Here is a 24,282-nt window from a genome sequence, read left to right on the forward strand (position 1 = left end):
TGCTGAGAGGGATTTTTTTTAATCCTTTGGGATCTAAACAAGGATCACTGAGGGGGTGTTTGAGTAGTCTGACTCACTCACTTACCAGAAGCAGAGTTGCCCAAACATCTGCACATGGGAGGCAGATGGAATCATGGGTGGGATGCACCCACAGGGATCATTCAGTACAGGACACCCCACAATGGCAGCCTGTGCCTGGGAGCATTCTCCAAAGGCTCCTGGAGCTCAGTGCCAGTGCTCAGTGTCCACCTGCCTGGCACAGTTGGGTGGCTTTGTAGTCCTCCACACTTTTGGAGCACTGTGCTCCTCCACCTGCACTGGTGTTTTCATGGGTTGTGTTGTACAGGTGATGGAATTTTCTGTGCCCTGCTCCACATGTGAAATTAGAGCAGTTGCCAAAAATCTGCCTTCAAGAATAGCTGCAGTCAGACACAGCACTCACCTCATTTGGAAAAGATGCCTTGATTGCTCCCTTCTGCTCATCTCAACTCACTTTTTCATCATCTCCTGGTCTCTAAATCATCTCAGCCTTGGTGAATAAACACTAAATCCTACCCCATTTATTATGCAGATGATCCTATCATTGTTGCTTGATCACCCTCAGTTCTGCATAAATTAGTTCCTTTGTGTAGTGTTTAAATATATTGGTTCATTTTATTTCATAGGAAGCAAGGACAGAATCTCTTGGTAGACCTTTGGAGATAAATGAGGCTGAGAAGGTGATGAAAATTGCCATTAGCAGCATTCTGGTAAGCAAAATATCATTTATTTGATTGCAAAATTATAATTTTACTGCTGCAAGAAGAAATTAGCTCTTTTTATCAACAGCCTGGGGTAAAAAGTGCCAAAGCCATCACCTGCAGCTGCAGTTGATGCATCTAAGAGCTGCTCTTAGCCCCTGTCATGGGGGAAAACACACTGTAGTCATATTCCCTGCCTCTGTTAGGAGCTTCACCCCAAAAGCTCTGCAGGAGGGATAAAAATTACCCAAATCAGCACAGAAATCTACACCCTGTACCTTGTGTGAGCCCTGTGACCTCTGCAGAGTCAGGGCTGCAAGGAGGGACCTGGGTGACTCCAGGAGTGCTGGTCCCTCTGGAGCTGGGGGCTTTGGAAGCAGGGCAGCTGAGCTGGCCAGGGGGTGAGGGAGAGCTGGCACTGAGGATCCTGCCAGGGCATCCCTGAGCTGCTTGCTGGGAAGGGCTTTGTGTCTGTCCATGCTCCAGTGCCTGGCTTCCTGAATTTCTGAGCCTTCAGCTGCCCTGTGTGAGGAGGGATTCATTAACTCCCAGTTCATTCACTCCCTATCAATTATTTCCCTGCAAACTGTATCCAGTCCAAGTGTTTGACTACAAGAATGGAGTTCCAGGTTTAAACAACCAATGGATAACCAAGAGAGATTCCAGGCAATCTTCCCTCATGTTTTGCTCCTGCGTGAGCAAATTCACCTGTGTGAATTACTAAATGTTGTTAATGTTCAGTTTTTACTCCTCTTCTCCATGAGAGAGGGACTGGATTCCTGGCAAGCTACAGTGGCACACACTCAGCTCATTAATCCTGGCCCAGTTCATGGAATGACCTGTTGGAGCTGAGCAGCACCAACACTCTCAGCTGGAATTCCAGCAGTGGAATCCTCCCTCTCCCTCAAAAGATGCTCATGGTTTCTTTTTCTTGAGCCTGAGCACACTGGATGCAGTCAGCTCATTTGAATCAATTGGGATATTCCCACTTCCCCTCCTGCTCCCTGTAGCACATGTTGAAATGTTCAAGATGCTTCCCAGATTTTGGAAAAAAATTGATAAAACAAAACTTAGGAAAGGATGAAAATATTCAGATACAGGACATTCTTTATAAAACTGACTTGTATCTTGAAGAGAAAAAAAAAAACTATGGAAACTTAAAATTCCCTAAAATAGTACCAAGAAACAAATGCATTTCTCATTTGTTTATTCAGAGAGAATCATGGATCATTAAGGTTGGAAATGACCTGAATGATTCCATTAAGATAAAATCCAAAAATACCTTAATGATGCCAAAAGATAGGCTTCTTCCTGCCTTCTACTGCTTCTTCAGTGAGAAGGGAAATTAAAGCTACAGCTGTGGGGTTTTTCCTTCTTTAAGAATGTTGGCCAAAAAATCAGGTATTTTACATTTGCAAATTATTCTAGCCACAAAGAACTTTTGAATTTCCACTGCCTACTTGAGTAAACACAGATGAGATTATCCAGAACAACGTTCAGCATCTGAAAGATAAATGTAATTATCCCAGTGCCAGCCATGGTTCACCATCCTTCTCTTTCAGGAAGAAGTCCAAAAGACCAAAGACATGTTGAATAATGTGGCTTTGGATGAGGCCAATTTGGAAGCCAAGATTGAAAAACGAAAATTGGAGCTGGAGAGAAGCCAGAAGAGGCTGCAGACTCTGCAGAGTGTTCGGTAAGGATCATGAACTGGCTGTCTGCTGCAGGAAGGAGTGGGAACAGAAAGGGTGGAACTGGTGCAAACAGCCCCTCTGTTCCCACAGGCTTCTGGTGTTCACCACCAGTTTGAAAAATTCCTTCTGCAGCCCTTGTTAGGATCAGATCCTCTGGGCACTGTTACAGTCTGCCAGAAGACTCACAGAATCACAGAATCCCAGACTGGTTTGGGTGGGAAAGGACCTTAAATTAAGCCCATCCCATTCCAGCCCCTGCCATGGCAGGGACATCTCCCACTGTCCCAGGCTGCTCCTAGCCCTGCCCAGCCTGGCCTTGGGCACTGCCAGGGATCCGGGGGCAGCCACAGCTGCTCTGGGCACCCTGTGCCAGGGCCTGCCCTCCCTCCCAGGAAACAATTCCTGCCCAATATCCTCTCTAAACCTCCTCCTTCACTTTGAACCCATTGCTCCTTGTCCTATCACTGCAGTTCCTGATGATGAGTCCCTCTCCCTCCCTGTAAGCCCCACTGGATACTGGAGTGTTCAGGTTCACAGTTTGGGTTGATTTCTGGCCCTTAATTAACTTGCAGGTTTATACAATCTCCAATCTGACCTAATAGTTTAAAAAAAAAAAAATAATGATAAAGACCTATTAGACAAGGGAGTGGTGGAAGGAAGGACCTGGACTCACATCCCTGTTTTATCAGCAGCACTCTGCAGGGTGTGGATTGGGTGGGTGTGAAGCTCTGAGCAGCAGCAGTGGTTTTTGGGCTGCATCACTCAGCTCTCAGGTATAATGACATCATCACTTCCTCATACTGTCTAATTAAACCTGTAATGACCCAGGACACTTTTGTAGCAAGGAAGTCCCCAGCAAAGCAGATGATTTGCCAGCCATGCTCCACACTACTTAGTGCAGTTATGGAACAGCAGGATAAATAAGCTAACATTGCCTTCTGAGGGGGCCAAAATGCTGCCTTTGTGCCTGTGTGAAAGGCAAAGGGAGTTGTACACAAAACCTGCTCTTTGCTTTATGTAATTCCCAGGATTGTTTGGTGAGGGGCTTTGTCTTGAGCTTTTGTTCTGTGAAGCAGTGTGAAACCTTAAGAACAAGAGGATTTTTGGTTTAGTGGGTATGGAAGGGCAGCTGCAAATCCAAAATTGCATTTCAGAATTCTGTATTTCAGAGCAATATTTATAGACCCGTAGAAACACAGAATGGCTGGGGTTGGAAGAGACCTTAAAGCTCATCTCATCCCAAGTCCCTGCCATGGCTCATCTCCCACTGTCCCAGGTTGCTGCAAGCCCCATAACAGCTGGCCTTGAGCTCTTCCAGGGATGGGGCAGATTTCACTGAGTTCCCTGAGCTTGCTCTCCCCAGCCCTGCTTTCATGGATGAGTATGAGAAGATTGAGGAGCAGCTGCAGAAGCAGTACAGCACTTACCTGGAGAAGTTCCGAAATCTGACCTACCTGGAGCAGCTCCTGGACGATCATCGGCGGACAGAGCAGGAGATGTTTGAGGTAGGAAGGACACTTTGGAAATGCTCAGCAGGACTGTAGAGCCTGCAGAGCAACAGAAAATGGTTTCATTCCCTTTTCCAAAGCAGCACATCAGGAGTTGGTTGAGTCACTGGTAGGTGTGGGACAGTCCTGTGACTGAGGCTGCTCCTGGCCAAGCACAACAGCACAGCTGCTAAAGTTAAACCAGTTAAACCAGTGCAGTGATGGCTCTTGCCAGTCTCTGCCCCCCTGACTCATTTTCAGCTGCTGGGTTTTGTTCTTGAAGGATGTTTTCAGAATTTCTGATCTTCCTTTTGTTCCATACAATGGATGTTTACTTCTATTGTCTGCTGATGTACAAGGGTGTCTCAGCACAAGGCTCTTCAGTCTCCTCAAAGTATCAAGAGAAACAGCCAAGAGCAGCAGTGAGGAGATCAGATGTGCTGGGATCTTCCCCCTCACAGACTTCAGTCTTGTTTGGCAGAATTCTGCCTTCTCTTGACTTGCTGAGTTGTGTCAGTTCAGTGTGATTCTCCTCATGGATAATCTGCATCTGTATCCTGTTTTGTTCCAGACTTTTCTTTGGGGTTTACTGGACTGCAGTGCTTTCAGCTGGCCTTTCCTTCAGCTTCCAGCAGCTTCTTGTTTTATTGTCATCCTTCTCACAGTCATTACCCACTCTGTCTTCTGTTCTTCATTAAAAACACGTTTGAGTGAACCCTCTCCCCTGGGATCTTAGTGCTGCTGGGAGTGCTGCAGCTGGAATTACAGAATTACAGCATCCATGGGGTTGGAAAAGACTTCTGAGACCATCGAGTCCTACCTGGGACCCACCCCCAGCCCAGAGCCCTGAGTGCCACATCTAGGCTTTCCCCAGGAATGGGGACTCTACCACTCCCTGGGCAGCTCCTTCCAGTGCTGAACAGCCCTTTCCATGAGGAAATTCCTCCTGATGTCCAACGTGGACCTCCCCTGGCACAGCCTGAGGCCATTCCCTTTTGTCCTGTCCCTGTTCCCTGGGAACAGGCAGACACCCCCTCCTGGCTGTCCCCTCCTGTCAGGAGTTGTGCAGAGCCACAAGGTCCCCCCTGAGCCTCCTTTTGTCCAGGCTGAGCCCCCCAGCTCCCTCAGGAATTCTCCAGACCCTTCTCCTTGTGCTCCAGACCCTTCCCCAGCACCCACTCCCACTCCAGCCCCTCAATGTCCTTTCTGTTGTGAGGGGCCCACAACTGGACACAGCACTCCAGCTGTGGCCTCATCAGTGCAGCCAATTAACCCATTGTTAATTAATGCTTCCTCATTCCACCACCTCCTTTTGGACACAGGGAAAGCCATGCTCTTGAGAAGTCTTAAATATTTTGCTGCATTATTTGCCTGAGGGATAAAATGTCTTTTCGAAGCTGATGTGGGCATTTGGCACCTTGTTAATCCCTGTGAATCAGTTTCCCATCAAGCCTTCCTTCACAAGCACTGTCTCTGTCTAGGTTTTTTTACGTCCTATCTGAAGTCAGTTCTAGCTCTCTGTTCCAGTTCTTCACCATATCCTTGCCCCCCACTCAAAAAAAGTCTTCAATTAAATCATAATCTTGAAGTGAAGCCTAAAATCTGATTTATCCCTTCTGTTCAAATGCCTCTGAGACTTCACAGCCAGAGGAGAAATGCTTTGAACTGAGCTACCTGAAAGTGTTTATGAATTCGAGTGCAGAACTTTGTTAATGAGTTGGTGCTCAGCTCTTTGGGGGATTTTTGTTAAAAGATAATAAGACAAAGAAAAAGTCTTTGTCATTCACAGCTGTGCCGTGATTTGAATGTGGAGAGCACACTTTATTTTCCTTTTTCCTCCTTTCTCTGAGACTCCTGGGACCCTACCCATATGGTTTGGCTTGTGGTTGCCTAGGATAAGTAGGGAACAATGCTTCAGTCTAGTGCAGAATTAAAAAGTATAAAAGCTGATGACAAAAAAACATTCTTTTGCTTTGCACATTTCTATCAGTTGTACCTAAAAATACTTGGAACATATAAAGGATGAGACTGTGACCATCTCTTTGTGGGCAGGAGCACAGTGACTCAGGTAGCCATGAGTGCTTTGCTGCAGAAGCTTTGGTAGAAGAGGGCTGGGAGTGGGTGTGGGTTGGGGGGGATCCCTCTTCCAGCCAAATATTCAGAAGTGCTGGAGTCCAAGCTGGGATTTGAAGTCATTGTGAGATGTCAGTCCTCAAAATCAAACTCCAGGACTTGGGGACTGAAAGAGGGTGAAGAATTTTATCTGGAGAAGAGGAAGCACTGGGGAAACTTTAGAGCAGCCTCCAGGGCCTAGAGGGGCTCTAGGAGAGCTGCAGAGGGACTGGGGACAAGGGATGGAGGGACAGGACACAGGGAATGGCTCCACTGCCAGAAGGCAGGGCTGGATGGGATATTGGGAAGGAATTGTTCCCTGGCAGGGTGGGGAGGCCCTGGCACAGGGTGCCCAGAGCAGCTGGGGCTGCCCCTGGATCCCTGGCAGTGCCCAAGGCCAGGCTGGATGCAGCTTGGAGCCACCTGGGACAGTGGGAGGTGTCCCTGCCATGGCAGGGGGTGGAATGGAATGAGCTTTAAGTTCCCTTCCAACCCAACCCATTCCATGATTCCAATCTGGGTCCCACCTAAACCAAAAGACTTGCTGGGGCACTTCCAAACCAGTAAGGGGATGCACTGTTTAATCCATTTTGGGTTAACCTCTGGCCACCCTGGAACACGAGGATGTGTCTGTCACTTCTTTCAGTCTGGATCTGCTTTTCAGGTGGTACTTCCACACTCTGGCTGCTTTATGGTGAAGAAGGACTGTGGGTTATTACATCCTTAAAAAAAAAATAGAACATTTTGCTCCAAAGCAATGCTTTGCTTGTTGTCCTCCAGTTTATAATCTTGTGTCATTTTCAGCATCAACAGAGGAAAAAATAACAAGGATAATTACATTTAATCTATTTTAAAACATACTCACTCCAGCTGTCAGAAACACTGAAAATTATGTTGATTTTTTTCCCCCAACCCTGATTTGTCTTTTGTTCCACCAAACAAATCTTAATTAACTTCTGCAGTAGCAGCATGAGGCAATTCTTTTATCATTGCTTTGTATTTGCTAAAGAGCTTGCCAGCAAAAAGCATCAGCAGAGTAATTAGATTAATCCAGCACTCCCTGTGCTGTTCTGAGCTCTGGTTCCTGGGCCCCTCTCCTTGATTTAATCCACATTTTTAGGAGTTTTTGTTCTGATTGAGAGCCTGATGCTGTTGCTGAATAATGAGCCTGATCTGTGCTGCAGTTGGACTCAGAGTGGTTGGGCATCCACAGCCACCAACCTGGGCCAGAGTGTAGCTCCTAATTAGCAAAGTGATTTAAAGATTTTAATTAAGTGTCACTAAGCAGTTGAGGCATTCCAGCCCCTCCAGAGCTGCTGGTTGTGTACATTTTCAAGGTGTTTTCTCCTTGCTGTGGTTGTCCAGCCCCATGTGGCTGCTGGTGTTGTCCTGAGCCTCCTGATGCTTTGCCTGCTGTGGCAGTCCCAGGGAGCAGTGCTGGGGGGTGTGATCAGTGGGAGGCTCCTGCTGACAAATCTGTGTTCAAAGAACTGCCAGGCTCGTGTTGAGGCTGAGCCCAACAGTTCATTGGTAGTGAAGCACCTGCCTGATGTGGGTCCTGCTGACATGCATGACAAATACACAATTACTTGGTCATTAACACCTGGAGAAGGCAGAAGTCCACACATGACTTGTCTTTCCAGTGAGTTTCTCACACTTACTGACAGCTGTCATGCACAACTTACTCCTGGATCCAAGGAACTGAAACAAGGGCCTTTTGTCTTTGCAGTTTCCTTTGCTTCCTTTACCTCTTTTATTCTCCTCCTGTTTCTTGGTGCTGTTCATGGAATTAATCCATCTTCCTGCAGTTCTGTGCCAAGGTATGGATTTATGAGCTATGTCTCCTCAAAGATTGGGTCTTATTTTTCTGCTTTGTAAAAAGATTCAGCCCAGTTAATTCACTTTTACCTTGTTTGTAAGATGGAATAGTTTCGGGTGTTTCGACACAAAAGCTATTAGAACTTTGGCTGCTCTAAAAAACCCAATTTTCAGAGGTTTTTCAGATTTGGGGGTTGAAATTCTCTCTGGATTATAAATGAATGCCTCTCTTTTAAAGGACAGCACGGGCTAATTCAGTTCTAAAAGGTGGTTTTGGAATTAGCTTATGTAATGCCAGAATAACTTTGGCAATTTCCTTCAGCACTTGCCTTTTCCCTGGAGAGAAGGTGCTTATTCTTTCTTGTGCTTCTCAGAGGACACCCCAGAAGTACTTTCCTCTTCAGCTGCTTTCTCCTAAGGTATTTCAGACTGTTTTTATGCTGCTTATGTGTAATCTCAGCTGAGGAGTGCCATGAAGTGCTGGACACGGGGATGAGGATGTTCTTAGCCACTCAGTCTTTTATCTTTGGTTTGGGATTGCTTAAACTGCTTTTCTTTTCATCATTATGGAGTTTCCAAGGGCATGTAGAGAGGGGAATGGGTTCAAACTGAAGGAGGAGAGGTTTAGATGGGATATTGGGAAGGACTCCTTCCCTGTGAGGGTGGGCAGACCCTGGCACAGGGTGCCCAGAGAAGCTGTGGCTGCCCCTGCATCCCTGGCAGTGTCCAAGGCCAGGGCTTGGAGCAGCCTGGGAGAGTGGAAGGTGTCCCTGCCATGGCAGGGGGTGGGAATGGGATGAGCTTTGAGATCCCTTCCAAGCCAAACCACTCCATGGTTGATTCTGTGGATTATCAATAAACAGCCCTTCATGGCTAATCATGCAATTCCAGATAAACAGACTGTTGTGACTTAGCCTTTGCAGCCTGCCCTCGCCACATAAAATCCCCTTTTCATTAAACTCTTTTTAGCAGAGCTTCTGAATGTGCACATAATGATAAATAGGGATATCAGTTCTGCTCCACTCTGAGTCTGTGCTTTTTGCACTGAGCTAAATTCACCATTCCCACTGTGACAGCTGTTTGCTGCAATAGCCAGCACAAGGTTAACATGAAAAGCAGCTGGTTACAGTCTTTAATCTTCTAACTAATGTGCATTTGAATTATGACTGCTTTAAACATTTTCCAGGTGCCAGGAGAGCACTCCTGGTGCAGCATTGCTGGACTGTGTGCAATATCAGATATAAAAGTAAGCACAGGCTGCTCAGTTGTTGGTTGCTTCTATTTTGGCATTTAGTTCAGTGTGCAAGGGTGACAGCATTGGTGCACTGAGACCCAGAAAGCAGTGGGGAAATATGGAAAAAAGGAGAGCAGGGGGAAGGGAATGCACAGGACGAGAAGGGGCAGTGGAGCGTAGGAGGAAAGGACAAAAGAAATTATTGCCTGAGAAATGATGATCACAGAAAGAAGCTGGAGATGGAAGGTGGGAGGGTGTGTGGAACGTGCATTAGGGAAGATAAAAAGGTTCTGTGTGCATTTATTCCACTGAAATAAAATTCTGCAGTCCCCTGCCAATACCATGGCAACAGCCCTGAGGCAGGTCATGCCTGCCTGCTCCTGGGGCTCTGTTGATACTCTCTGCCATTAAAGCTGTGGGAGAACTTTTTGGGAAGTGCAAACAATTGAGATCAGTTCAATTATCTCAGTCAGATCAACTCAGTGCTCAAAGATCTGTGTTTTCATAGGGATTATCTGGATATCTGATGTGCCAGGTGGGTGACAAACTTGCCTTAGGATCCCAGATTTGGGGCTGTTTGACTCACAGCTTCAAGTTCTTAATGTCTGACACACTACAGAGCTCATTTTATCACAGAGCTAGAGATGAAACGAGAGATTATTGAATCCCAAATCACTCACAGGCTTTTCTGAGCAGTGGAAAAATTCAGATTCTGCTTCCAGCAGCCCCTGAAGGGTAAAGAGGTTCCTTGTGCCTCAGGGCTTGGTCTGTGGTTGGCTATGAACCCCTTGTAAAGGTTTCTCAGGCTGGTTCTTTCTTGCTGCTGTTATAAATCCGTGCTAATTCTTTTATGAATTAAATACTCTGCACTTGGGGAAGGAGCACAGAGAGGATGGGCTGAGTTTTGCAAGGTGAGTTTGTCATGAGAGCAGCTGTTTCTGTGAAGGGTGAGATGTAACAGCTCTCACTGACAGCATGGCTTGGAAATCCATGGATGACTGTCACAAAGAGAAATCAGAACTTTCTGATCTCTAATAAATTCAGTTCTTAACTTGTCTCACTGAATTATTTGTGCAGTGACTCCAGTGGAGAAGCAATGCATGAGAACAGTCTCCAGTGCATTCCAAAGTGCTGCCTTGTAGCTTTTAAATCTTCTCTTTATCCAGCTTCATTTGGGAAGGAGATGAAGAAGTGTGTGGTTCATATTGTGGTCTTCCTTCCTTCCTTCCCTGCATTATCCTTTTGAATATTCACAAAGACTTCAGATGACTGAATTATGTAACAAAAATCGCTTGAAATTCACTCAGAATAGGAGACAATCAGTTTACTTGAAACAACACTGATCAAGGAGATCAATTTCTATTTTTCCCCAGACATCAACATTTAAATCATTGAGAAACATTTAAACAGGTTGAAAGAAAAAAGCTAAAATAACTCTTAATTTAGGACTGATGTTTAGTGCTTTGCACCAAATGACATAAGTAGGTGGTGTTAAAATGATGTACAGGAAATTGAGGAGGTTTATGCTCTGCTGCAGGTACTTAGTGAGGAAAAGGAGCTGTGAGAGTGGCATTTTGATTTGCATAAACATGCATAATCTGATCAGGTGCATAACAGTGAGGTCTGAGCCTTTCAATAGGAAAATAATTCTGAGTTTTCTGGCTGTGTGAGAGCAATTCCTCACTGAGTTCTGTGAGATGTGGAACACTGTGCACGTGTGAAAGGTGCCCCTCTGAGATAAATCTCCTGGCAGGGGCTGGCAGGGGCAGTCACTGCCCTGTGCAGTCCCTGCCCTCTCCTCCCAGAGCTCTGGGATTCTTTGGAGAGGATTCTGATGTTGGGATAACCCACGGGCCCAGCTCTGCATTGCAGCAGCTTTGCAGCAGGGTCACACATCAGGACCAAGGAAAAATAAGAAATCCCAGGACAAACTTCACCCCTTTCTCCCTGGGGGCTGGGATCATATTTATTCTCCTGAAAATCCAGTTTAATTCCCATTTGCACTTCCCTTGAGCATGATGTAGTTCCAAAATCAATGGAAACCTCTATTGTAGGACACCACGTTGTGAGACTCTCCTAGTTTTTTAACATTTGCTCAGACCTGTGAGTCTGAGTCTCCTCCTCAGGCTTTTTTTTCCATCTGTGAGAGAACTGAGGAGGAACCTGCCCCATAAAGCAGGGTCTGAGTGCTCCTGGCAGTGTCACATTCCCTGGAAATCCCTGCTGGTGGCCACCTTCTACTGGGAAACTCCAGAGAGTGCATCCTGCATCTCAGTTCCTGCTCAGCCAGCAGAGTGTTTAAACCAGCAGCTCCAGTTTCTTAATCCCTGGAATAACCTGGAGTGGAGCTCTCCTGTCCCTGCTGTTCCATGGAGGAGAGCAGAGCTGTGGAAACCAGAGTTGCAGGAGGTGGGAGGTGAAACTGCTGGTGTTGTCCATTGCCCAGAAATTATTTACTTGCTCTTTTGTGTTAAAGAACTCAAGCCTGATAGATGAACAGTCCTAGAAGCAGTGCTTGTCACCTCCTTGCTAAAGAGGTTTGTGTGCATCATTACTCACCTGCACTTCCTTCTCTAACCCACCCCAAGAGATGTTTGAAAATAGTTTTATTCCAGTCATTTTAGGAGTAGGTGCAGCATTGTTCTGGGGAGCAGGAAGTAGGAGGGCAGATGTTTTCAAGCTGAAGGAATGGTAAAAAACAGGTCTGTGATTCCTGTGCTTGGGCTCTGCCAAGAGTTAGAGAGAGGCTGGATGGTGCTGCCACTTCATTTGGGTGGGAGATCAGGAATAAACTGAAGTGTGTGTCAGCCCCCTCTTGAAGATGCTCTTGCTGTGAGAAATGGGGGCTGTACTGAGCTAATTACCTCAAGACAGAAGGTAGCAGAGTCCATTATCAGTTCCTGGAACCCTCAAGTTCACCAACAACAGCTGCCCTTTAATGTGGTAAACACTCTCCTTGAAAAGGCACAGCAGTCCTGACCCCCTTGAACACTTGAGCTTTGTGCCACAGGCAGAGATCATTCAGGAGCTGGAGTCTGGCAGGGGTCAGGCAGTGGCTGCTCTGTGCTGCTGAACAAGACACTGCTGTGCCTCCCAACTTCCAATCAGTGTTAATTTGGATGATGATTTCTTCAGGCACTGCAAAGTGACCCCAGAATTGTACATTAATTCAAATAAATTACACATGCAAACAGGATCACTTGTAAGCTCACCACAATAAAGATGTAATCCATGAAGGGAATGTTCAATGAGCTGTTATTGAGCCATTAGAATTCATCCCTTCCACAAAAGCAAATAGGAGAAATGAAGAGTTGGCATTAGGGGAAATGTGCATTGGATGTGATGCTGAATCCAGAACACATCTGATACACAGCATAAAGTCCAGCTTCTGCCACGTTATTTCAGGTAGTCATTGCTGACTGGATTGCTGTGTTATTCCTGACTTGAAGCTTCTTGTGTGAAAGGATTTTGAGTGGAAAATTCTGGGCAGAAAATGTTAGTCTGGATCTCTTTTTTAACTTTTTTCCTTCTGTTTAGATTTCTCTCAGTGCTGGCAGATGATTTAAAGGCCTGTGCCCTGCCCTGGTCTCATGCAGCCTCTCCCAGTGCCTTCCCAATCCTTCTGCTCCTGTGTCTGCACAGTCCTGCCAAGGGCACTCACACAAATCCTCAGCAGGGAGCTCAGTGCTGTTTCCTTGGATGTTCTCTCTGACCTGTGATTCCTGGATGGATCAGGAGGATTTCTGACACCACAGAATGGTTTGGGTTGGGAGGGACCTTAGAGCTCATCCAGGGCCTTGAGCAAGGACACCTTCACCAGCCCAGGGTGCTCCACCCTGGCCTTGTGTCATAGTTTGAGAAGAAGTGAGGTTTTTTTTGAGATAGTGTGGTAAAGCTAATGAGTGTTTAGATTTTAATATTGGCACCTGGTTTGTCTACTGAGGGCATGGATATGCCTCTGAGAACACAGGGAGTTAAAAGCTGTGAACTCTCAGGAGAAACTCTCTTTGGGTTCCAGTCTTGGAAGAGAGCAGACCTTCCCCTGTCCAGCTCCGAGCTGGGCGGGGAGGGGAGCCATGCGGCCAGAGAGAGGTAAGGCAAGGCTGGGCCGAAGGGGGGAGGAGCTCTGCGAGGTTTTGGGCAGCCATCCCCCATTTCCCCACCCCCCCTCGGAGGGAGAGAGAGGAGAGCAGCCTGTGCCTGTGATAGCGCGGCTGGAGTGAAGGAGAAGGGAGGGGGGGGTGCCCGGCAGGGCAGCCAGCCCTGGGAGTTCATGAACTGAACTGGCAGAGCCTGGGACTTTTAACCCTTCTTGGGACGATGGAAACTTTGTAAATGCTGATTCTTCTTGGAGTTGATGAGATAGAGTGGGATAGCAGGAAATGGGCAGGTGAAAGATATTGAGAGAAGTTGAGAAGAATCCTAGGTGGGAGGAGATGATGGAGTGGCTTTTGACTGGACTTTTCTTGGATAGCCATGACAGAACCCTTGAGTTCCTGTGACACAGAGACTGCATCTAGGGGGAGGCAATGGCTCAGAGCCAGGAGAGTGTGGTGATGTGAAAGTGTGTGAACAGAGACCACGGGTGAGGAGGGTGGTGGTGGTGCTCTCTGTCTTCAGAGAAGAAGAGGAAGATGATCTCTGTTCAAGAGACCCCTCAGCCCCAGGGGGTGAAACATGGAGGGGACAGGTGTCCCAAAAGGAGAGAGACTGTGCTCTTTTTGGAACTGGACAAAGCATCCTTAAAGGGAAAAACCCCAGAAGCAGCTCTGGTCCATGTGCAGTGGTGAGAGCACTGGACATGGAAGGAAGAGGTCACCATGGCAAATGTTCTCCAGGCTGTGCCACACGTGACACGGAAACACGAGAAGTTTCAACTGTTTCCTGGGGAAGTCTGTGGTGCAAGAGGGACTCCTCTCTTCTCGAGGAATTGAGAATTGATTATCTAAAAGGTGGTGATGCACTGAGAGTGAGTAATCTAAGAGGTAGTAACAGAATTAGAAATTTGGTGGGGGGAGGAGGAGGAAATTTAGAAGGTTTTCATCCTGTGTTCTGTGTGTTTCTCTTGTAGTTTTAAGTTAATAAAGTTTTTTTTTCTTTCATTCTTAAGTTAGAGCCTGCTGTGCTCTGTCTCTAATCACATCTCACAGTAAATACCAGAGAAGAAGTATTTTCATGGGGGCACTGGCATTGTGCCAAGTTCAAACCATGACACCTTGAAACCAGCACAGCAGTGCAGAGAAGTATTTGAGGTGGAAAGTTTTGTTCTGGGCTTTGTTTGTTGTCTTTAAACCTGCTTTCTTAGTCACTGACTGACTCATTCATTCTGTCCCAAGCAAGGTCAGCTGTGGCATCAGGCTTTATCCAGTCCAGACCCCAGGGCCTCCAAGGACAGACTGCAGCTCTTGGGGCCAGCTGTGCTCTGTTAGATCATTCCAATAGAAAACATGTACTGTGCACAGTAAAATGGGCAGAAAGGTTTTATAATGCATCAAAAGTCACTCCAGAATCGTGCCAGGAGGAGAGCTACTGGATTAAATGAGTAAATTACTCATTTACTGTGTGAGGACACAAGGGGAGAGCTTAGAGAGAGGCAAAGAGAGTTCACACAGAGCATGAGCTGGCCCAGGTCAGCAAACACATCCCACAGGGTGAGAACAAACAATGAGCAGCTGCCATTCCTCACCCTGAGTGATCTCCTGTTGGCTTCCCAGAGGGAAGGTGTTGATGTCCAGGTTATGGAGTGTGCTGTTCCCTTCCCACTGCACTTCATCCATGGGTACTGCAGGGCTGGAGCTGGATGAAGTCAGGACTTGCCAAGTAATTCTGGGAGCTTTAGGAAGAAGTGTGTGAGAAATGTTCAGCCAATCTGATTTTAAAACAGTTGCTGTGGGCTGGTTTTGAATGCACTTCACTGTCTGGCTCTGTGCAGCCTCAGCTGCTGTCTCTGAGAGCTGCATTTGTGTAATTCAGCCAAAAATCCCATTTTTTCCTGGCTCTGCCTTCTGCTACTCTTGTGACCCCATGTGAAGGCTCTGCTGGACACCTTTCCCACACATCCCTGATGGAATTTTTCCTTCTTAAAGACTTTCCCCCAAAACCAAGTCATCGTAGCTGGCAATAGGACATAGGGAAATGGCCTCAAGCTGTGCCAGGGGAGGTTCAGGTTGGATATCAGGGAAAATCTCTTCACAGAGAGGCATGGGGACATGCAGTGGTGGGGTCACCATCCTTGGAGGCATTCAAAAAAGAACTGGATGTGGCACCTGGCTCATGGTTGACAAAAAACCCCCTTGATCTCAGAAGTATTTTCTAATCTTAATGATTTTGTGATTCTATGAAAACCTATGCTGGTTGTTTTTTTTTTTTTTTTTACTCTGATAGCTTTCCTTGATGAAACATTGGCCTCACATCAGAAAGCATTTGTGCTTTCCCCCTAATTTTCTTGATGGCATGAAAAATGCTCCATTAATTAACACATTTTTCCTTGAAAAAAGGAACTTTTCAAGGAACTTCTGAGGCGTTTTGATGACTCCTCTTGATGAAAGTGCCCTTTAGCAGTGATCTAACAGGTCTCATTGATTATTCTGATAAATGTGAGTGCTGGAGCTGGTGTGCCACAATTTATTAGGAGACCCCATATTTCTGTAACCCCTGTGGGATCACAGCTGATTCCTCCTTGTGTGTTCCCTACACTTGTGTTCTGGCACATGAGTTGGGATCCAACTTGTTTTGCCTTCACAAGGAACATTCCAGAGCCTGTCCAGAGTGCCCTGTTTCTTGTCAGCATCATCATCACCATCATTCCCTGCCAGACCTTGTTCAAAGCCCTGCTCACAGCTGAGCAAGCCTGATGGTGAAGGTTCTCCTGCCCCACTGTTTCAGGTGGATCTTGTCTCTCTCCCACCATTCCTGAGCAGAATAAAAAGGAACAAATCCTGCAGCACTGCAGCCAGATCTGGTCAAACATAATGAGAGCCATTCAGAGCAGGAATTTTGGGGGAGGTGTTTAACAGTAGTGCAGCATCCAGGAAATATCATCTCTGCTCTTAGAGAGCAGCTCCAGCTGGGTTGGTACCTCCTTTTCCAGGAGCTTCAGTCCCTTTCCTGTTGGCCTTGGCAGATTTCCCGTCACTGACAGCTGTCACATTCTCATCAGGCTCCTCATGATTTCTCCTCATCCTTTATCTCCCTCCTGCTGAAAGAGTGGCCACTCTCTTCCCAAAAGCAGCTGCAGGAGCTGATCTCAGGTGCTTTGTTCAGTCACAAAGCAGGGAGCAGCTGCCCAGATGAAGTCAAGGTGAGCTGAGCCTTTCAATCCAGCAGCAAACTGGTTTCCTTCCTCCAAGGGTACTCCAGAGCAATGTAAGTCACTCCAGAAAAAAGCAGAAGGAAACATTGTTTTCCTTTGCTAAGATGAAAACATTAGACAGTGAGAGATTTCTGGGACTGGGAGAGTGTCTGAGAAGAAAAGGAATAGCTAAGGCAGAAACTGAAATGCTTGATCCAAATGCAGAAAGTCAGTGAGCTCCAGTTGTTGTTCTGTGCTTTTGTACTTACTCCCTCCCTATTTCACCCCCTCCTTTCCCCTTCCTTTCTGTTTAGTGGTAATTGTGTCTGCCAGCTGGCTGCAGGGCACAAATTCTTTATATTAAAAATCCTGCTGGTGTTTTAAAAAAAAAAAAAAAAACAACAAAAACTTTGAGGTTAGCTAGAATGTAAAAAGTAAAAGAGAAAGCTGAGCTATTTTAAATGGTCAAATACTGCATCATTTTTATTCTTCCTGCTTTTGAGCTGTCAGAGTTGCTGCTTTGCCATCTGCAGGGGCAGAATTGTCTTCAGTCTCATGATTTCTCATGAATTCCAGCTTGATGTTATGGCTTAACCCAAAACTCAGGAACATCAGGAGCACCATAGAGGACAGGGATGAGGGGCTGGCACTCATGAGGCTTATCTAAATCCTGCTCACTGGCCTTGAGTCAGTGGCAGAGCAAGTTGTCTGTGGGTCTCCTGCTGGATGTTCTCCATGGCCTCTGTTTAAAAACAAAATCACCCCAACCACCCCTCCCAGCCCAGAGCCAGCACACTGGAACCCAAAACTGTTTTACTTGTGCAGAGAGCAATAGTTCAGAGCATATGAAAACATTCTGACACAATTTATTGCAAAAACTTTCAGAGTCAGGTGGAAAATCATCTGCTTTGCCAGTTGGAGAAGACTTGAGATGCAGAGTATCTGAATTGTCCCATTCCAACTCCAATCTACAAAAAACATTTACCTTGTGTTCCGGGCAGGTAACATTTCCATAACAACAGAAAATGGGCATGAAAAAAGCCCAGTTGACTGTAAACATAGGTGAAACTTATTTGCTTTAGATTCTTTGTGTGTCACAGGAGGGCTCTGCATTTCCTGCTGCTCTTGTCTGTGTGGGCTCTGTGTCACCAAGGGGCTGCAGGGAGGGTGGGGACATCACTGGTGACTAAGGACACCCTTGTGCTGAGAGCAGGGACAGGTCATTAGCAGTGAAAAGTCATTCTGAGCTGCTGGGAGGAAACTTCTGCACATTTTGACCTCTCAGCCAGTGGGACAGGTTGCCTGGGCACATTGATCAGTCTCTCCCTTGGAGATCTTGAGGAGCCAATAAGCTCCAGCCCCGAGTGCTGGGGTCTGATCCCATTGCTGGTCCTGCTTGGAGAAGGAGGCTGGGCTGGGGCTTTGGAAGGTCCCTTGGAGCCAAGGTTATTCAGGAGGTCTCAGTGTCAGCCCTGCCTTGCTGCAAAAATTGGCAAAAATTACTCCTTTGGGCAGATTTACACCCAGGAGAAGCTGCTTAATGTATGGAGGAGAATTTCCATCTGGCTGTCCCTAAAGCAGGATTTTCAGTCCCAGTGATCCCTGGTACCCTGAAAGCCCTGGGAGTCTCTGAAGGGGCAGGTTTGTTTGGATTTTGTGTTAATTGGTACTTAAATTGTGTTGAGCTGACACTGTGATTCCCAGTGGGAGCTGCCACTTCATTTGATGAAATTCCCTAGCAGAGGATGATGCAGAGAGGGTTTGCCTGCTGCAGCTCCTGCTCTTTGGTTACTGCAGAGACTCAACAGGGGCTTAAACAGTACCTGCTTCCCATCCAGCATCCCAAGGCACTCAGGCTGTCCCTGCATGAGCACAGGGACACATCTGTGTTTTCCTGGAGCTGTCAGCCTGTCACTGCAGGGAGATGTGACACTTGAGCAGCCCTGGTACAACCCTGTGTGTTCCAGGAGTGCCTGCAGTGTTCCAGTCCATCACCCCCAGCTCCTGTGCCTGCCACAGCTCAAGCTGGAACAGCTCTGATCAGCACAGGCTGAGCTGCCATAAATCACATCTGCTAAGGTGCTGTCACCAAGGAAGGTGGGAGCTGCTCAGGCCCAAAAATGCAGCTTTGACGATTGCAGGCACTCAAAACCTTTAAAACATCAAGTGATAAATTTTGGTTACTCTCTAGACTTTTGAATTGCCATCCTTTCTGCCCCCTCTTTGAAGATGTCACTTGCTAAGGACAGTAACCAGCAGTTCACTGATGCTCTCCTGGTTCTGGCTGGTTTGGAGCTGACTGGTTTTCTGTTGCTGCAGTTTTGGATGAGCTTCTGCAGGATGTGGCAGGGATGGAGCCAGGGGCTGCTTTGGAAGGGAGGATGCACAAGCTCAGCAGGTCCCTTGGGCTGACAGTGGCATTTGACCAGCTGTGCATCAAGTTATTCAGAAACCTAAACCAGCAGAAAAACAACATTTTCCCTGCCAGTTAAGTGTCTGGGCTGCCTTGCAATGAGATCAGCTGAGCTGCTGGCAGCAGGAAAGGCTGGAGGAAGGGGAAGAATGGCTCATTTGTATGGGTAAACACTCTTTAACCTTCATTTCTCTCATAGTTTATGTTCATAAACCCCATCTTCTTCACCCTGCTGTTTCCCCACAGGTGCAGCATCCATCCCATCCTCCAGTCAGGACCTCGGGTAGGCACACGCTGAGCTGCACTGGAGAATTTACCTGCCTTAATTTTGTTTTGCTGGGTTAGTTTGCAGCAGGTTCCTTTTGTGTCACTGCACAAGTGCTTTCCTCAGAGCTGGAGAGTGGGAGAAGGGAAGAAGCAGGGCAGGGGAGCTCTCATTTGTCTAAATTGGAATTGCCAGCTTCAGCTGTCGTGGTGTGTGCCTGGAATTGCAGTGCCAGGCAGTGATTATGTCTGTGCTGATTATTCCACTGCTCTGTGAACATTCTAAATGTGCTTCCTGGCTTATGAATTTGTCCCCATGACATTTGGGAAATGTCCTTTTCTTTTTATCCTGGTTTTTCCTTTATTTGCCATATGCACTGTGAGGGCTGCAGCAGCCACTGGGGTTGGGATCTAGGTGGGGGATGGTCCCTCAGGTCCTAGGGACAGAGCAGGGGGGAGGCTGCCTTGGGAATGGGGGCAGGGGATTATTTAAATCTCTGACCGTATTTAAACCTTAGGGCTGGCTGGGAGGAAGAGGTAAAGAAAAAGATGACTGCAGTGAGGCTCAGTGAGGCAATACTGGGACTTTCTGATGCAGAGGGAGGCCTTGGAATGACCAAAGGAAACACTGTTGGCTAGAGAACTCTGAACATTTTGCCAATTGAATTTTCATCATTTTTGAAGAGGCTTTGCTGGCCCTGAGGGGGTGGAGAGTGTTAATCAAGAAGGAAATCCTAAAGGAGAGCAGTTTCCTCTACAGAGTATTTCAAATGTTCTGAGTCTCCATGAAATGAGTTACATGCTTGTGTCTTTCCCTGGCTTGTTTCTGCAGGAATTAGCTTCTCCCTGCAGAACACTGCCATCAGTTTGGAGATTGCAGCAGTCCTCTTGATGCCACTTGCTGCTCCTTGGGATTTGGCATCCTGACTTTTGTGCTTTATCCCCCTGGACACTGTCACACCTGCTTCAGTTTCTCAGGATTCTTCCTTTGGTCCCAAGGATCCTTTGGCAACATTCCTGTCTCTGCTGGCACTGAGTTTGTAGAGCAGACAGTTTGTGTCACTGTCCAAAGCAGATTTTTGGATTTATTCCTTGAGAGAAGCATTGAGCTGTGTTTCTCACCAGCTACAGGTGACACATCACTTCCACTTGGAGACATCTTCCTGCAAGCTTTTCCAGCATGAATTTCAATTCCCAGGACAGGTATTTCTGCCAAGTTGTGTTGGACCATTCCAGTCTGTCCCCAGGTCTCTTTTTCCAGCAACTTCCTCCTGTGCTGGGTGGGCCTTGTGGCTTTTTTGGGGTCCCCTGTTGTGGGGAGGTCTCAGGTTTCTGTGGTTGAGATGACCCCAAGGTATTAGAAAGTCTCTTTTTTCCAGCCCTGCTACCAAAGAAGAAGTTGAGATTCCTCAGTTCTGCTTTCCAAGGTTGTTTATTTTCTCTTATCTGTTACATTCTCTCTCTGCCCTGCTGAGGTCTGTCCAGCAGGTCGGGTTGTGGCACAGTCCCTGCCCTTGGGGTGGTGTTGGCTTTTTATACTAAGAACTACTTGTACTTTATTACAATCATTTTCCAATACCTATCACCTATGTTAGCCAGTCTGTCTCTGCTCTAAAGCAATCCAGAAGTGCCACCATCACAGCAGAAGATGGAGGCCAAGAAGAAGGAGAAGGACAGGACACGCAGATTCCCCATCTTGCCTCTTGAACCCCCATTCCAAATCCCCAAAATTCTACTTTTCACCCTGTGACAAATTAACTATTGCTCTACTCAAACTCTTGTGGCTTGTAACTCCTCACACAGAGTTGGGAATTGTTTCCATGGCTAAAATCCAAGGCACAGGTGTCTTTGACTCTGTGCCAAGGTCTCTGAGCCCCCTGCCAGGGTCTCGAGTCCTCCAGGGCAGTCAGAGCAATGTCCTGGGTTCTGACAGGGGGGAATGATGAATCTGACTCCATGTTCTTAGCAGGCTAATTTATTATTTTATGATCTGGATTATATTAAAGAATGCTATACTAAACTATACTAAAGAATAGAGAAAGGATAGTCACAAAAGGTTTAAAAAGATCCTCATGAAAAACTCGTGACTCGCCAGGGTCCCGACACAGCTGGCTGTGATTGGTCATTAAGTTAAAACAATTCACATGAAACCAATCAAACAATGACCACTTGGTAAACAATGTCCAGGCCACATTCCAAAGCAGCAAACACAGGAGAAGCAATCAGATAATTATTGTTTTCATTTTTCTCTGAGGCTTCTCAGCTTCCCAGGAGGAGAAATCCTGGCCAAGGGGTGTTACAGAAAATCTGACAGTACCAGGCCTTGGAGGTTCCTTTCTCAGCTTCCATACTTATGGAAACACATTTCCACAGGAAAGTGTCAAGAGCTTGTGCTCCATTCCACATTTCATGCTCTTCTTGCTTTCTTCCCTCTGTCCCATGGATATTCCAGCTGAGTCCACAATTCCTTCCCACAAGTGCAGTGTAAGTGTGGAGGTCTGATCACATCAGAGCAACTTTTAATTAGAATCAAATTTTGCATAGAAAAATCAAAGGCTCAGAAAAATCTTATTTCAGCCTACAATTAATTAACTTTCCTCTGCCTGACTGGAATTGAAGAGACTAAAATTAGCAAATTTCGTGGCTAAATCTTCTATCAGCTGTTGCCACCTGTTCTTGTTGTGGGTTCTGGCTGTGCCTGAATCTGTGCACTCATATCTTACCTACTCTATCATGTTTAATTTCCTCTTCACCATTAACATTACCCAAATTTAGGCTAAATGTCATTAAAAATGGGCTAGAAAGGTCCCATTCTGTCACTGACTTTCATTTGGTTGGTTCTCTTTGCACCAGAGTGGTTTAATAAATAATAAATTTAATTTAATAAATAATGGTTTAATAAATAATAACTTTCCCAGCTCATTGATAGGGTTGTTTGCTCCAGTTTGGTTTGGAGCTTGGGAAGGTGTGGATTTTCTGGTTTGGATGTGTGTCAGGATTTCACAAACCATCCTGGTGTTTAATGGACTGTTGGCTGAAAACAACTGCCAAAGTTTGCTTTTCAAAGCATCAGCAGGGTTGCAGACAAATAAATTAATTTTCCACGGGATAAGTGATGTTTTACTCAGTGGGGATGTAAGGTTGAATTTCAGTGCACTGCTCGACCTGGCCTTTATATCCTGCCCCTCACAAAATAGGCAGGAGCTCCATATTCCAAATCAGAGCTGGTTTTCCATACAACAGGACATTTTAGGACATTTTTTAGTCCCATTCTCCCTGTGGCAGCTTTCCCAAGGCAGCTCTTTCCTCCTCTTGCAGGAAGCAGCCAACATGCTACGTCTGATCCAGAACAGGCTGAAGGAGGAGGAGCAGCACCTGCTCAAGAGTGGAGGTGAGTGGCATTTCCTTCACCCCTTGTAGTAGCAGAGGAGTTGCTAAGTGCTGCCTACTCCAGGTGGAAGTGTCCACTTCCAAGGGCATGTGGGCTGATGACAGTCAGCAGGCAGGGGCAGAACAAGTGGATTCATGACATCTTTAAAGGACAGCTGTGGAATGTTCCTCTGGGAAATGTTCTGTGGAAAGTTCCTCTGGGGAATGTTCCTCTATGGGATGTTCCTCTGGGAAATGTTCTTCTGGGAAATGTTCCTCTGTGAGAGTTCCTCAGGGAAATGTTCTGGGAATGTTCCCCTGGGAAATGTTCCTCTGGGAATGTTCCTGTGGGAAATGGTCCCATGGGAATGTTCCTCTGTGGAATGTTCTTCTGGGAAGTGTTCCTCTGGGAATGTTCATACAGGAATGTTCCACTGTGGAATGTTCTTTTGTGAAGTGTTCCTCTGGGAAATGTTCCCCATGGAATGTTCCTCTGGGAAATGTTCCTCTGGGAAATGTTCCACTGTGGAATGTTCCTGTGGGAAATGGTCCCATGGGAATGTTCCTCTGTGGAATGTTCTTCTGGGAATGTTCCTGTGGGAAGTGTTCCTCTAGGAATGTTCCTCTGGGAATGTTCTTCTGGGAATGTTCCTGTGGGAAGTGTTCCTCTGGGAATGTTCATACAGGAATGTTCCACTGTGGAATGTTCTTTTGTGAAGTGTTCCTCTGTGCAATGTTCCCCATGGAATGTTCCTCTGGGAAATGTTCCTCTGGGGAAATGTTCCCCATGGAATGTTCCTCTGGGGAAATGTTCCTCTGGGAAATGTTCCACTGTGGAATGTTCCTGTGGGAAATGGTCCCATGGGAATGTTCCTCTGTGGAATGTTCTTCTGGGAATGTTCCTGTGGGAAGTGTTCCTCTGGGAATGTTCCTCTGGGAATGTTCATACAGGAATGTTCCACTGTGGAATGTTCTTTTGTGAAGTGTTCCTCTGGGAAATGTTCCTCTGGGAAATGTTCCACTGTGGAATGTTCCTGTGGGAAATGGTCCCATGGGAATGTTCCTCTCTCGGGGAAAGTTCCTCTGTGGTATGTTCCTCTGGGAATGTTCCTTTGTGGAGTGTTCCTCTGTGGAATGTTCCTCTGGGGAAATGTTCCCCTGGGGAAATGTTCCTCTGGGAAGTGTTGCTGTGGAATGTTCTTCTGGGAATGTTCCTCTGGAAACATTCCCCTGTAAAATGTTCCCCTGGGAATGTTCCTCTGGGAAATGTTCTGTGGAAAGTTCCTCTGGGAAATGTTCCTCTATGGGATGTTCCTCTGTGGAATGTTCTTCTGGGAAATGTTCCTCTGTGAAAGTTCCTCAGGGAAATGTTCTGGGAATGTTCCTGTGGGAAATGTTCTGTGGAATGTTCCCCTGGGAAATGTTCCTCTGGGAATGTTCCTGTGGGAAATGGTCCCATGGGAATGTTCCTGTGGGAAATGGTCCCATGGGAATGTTCCTCTGTGGAATGTTCTTCTGGGAAGTGTTCCTCTGGGAATGTTCATACAGGAATGTTCCACTGTGGAATGTTCTTTTGTGAAGTGTTCCTCTGTGAAATGTTCCCCATGGAATGTTCCCCTGGGGAAATGTTCCTCTGGGAAATGTTCCTCTGGGAAATGTTCCACTGTGGAATGTTCCTGTGGGAAATGGTCCCATGGTAATGTTCCTCTGTGGAATGTTCTTCTGGGAATGTTCCTGTGGGAAGTGTTCCTCTGGGAATGTTCCTCTGGGAATGTTCATACAGGAATGTTCCACTGTGGAATGTTCTTTTGTGAAGTGTTCCTCTGGGGAAATGTTCCTCTGGGAAATGTTCCACTGTGG

General features: G+C 46.6%; 1 protein-coding gene across 3 annotated transcripts in view; it reads left to right on the forward strand.

The window, feature by feature from the left end:
* The window catches only part of CLUAP1 (clusterin associated protein 1), a 64,733-nt gene that overhangs the window by 19,344 nt on the left and 21,107 nt on the right, over window positions 1-24,282 (forward strand). For 2 of the 3 annotated variants that reach the window (XM_059862070.1, XM_059862072.1), the window contains exons 6-10: window positions 666-749; window positions 2,303-2,436; window positions 3,798-3,939; window positions 20,179-20,256; window positions 22,372-22,444. In XM_059862070.1, coding sequence (XP_059718053.1) covers window positions 666-749; window positions 2,303-2,436; window positions 3,798-3,939; window positions 20,179-20,256; window positions 22,372-22,444 — 511 coding nt within the window. The remainder of the gene's footprint in view (window positions 1-665; window positions 750-2,302; window positions 2,437-3,797; window positions 3,940-20,178; window positions 20,257-22,371; window positions 22,445-24,282) is intronic. The other variant, XM_059862071.1, reaches the window with a different exon arrangement.

Source organism: Haemorhous mexicanus, chromosome 17, assembly GCF_027477595.1.
Source record: "Haemorhous mexicanus isolate bHaeMex1 chromosome 17, bHaeMex1.pri, whole genome shotgun sequence".
Lineage (NCBI taxonomy): Eukaryota > Metazoa > Chordata > Aves > Passeriformes > Fringillidae > Haemorhous > Haemorhous mexicanus.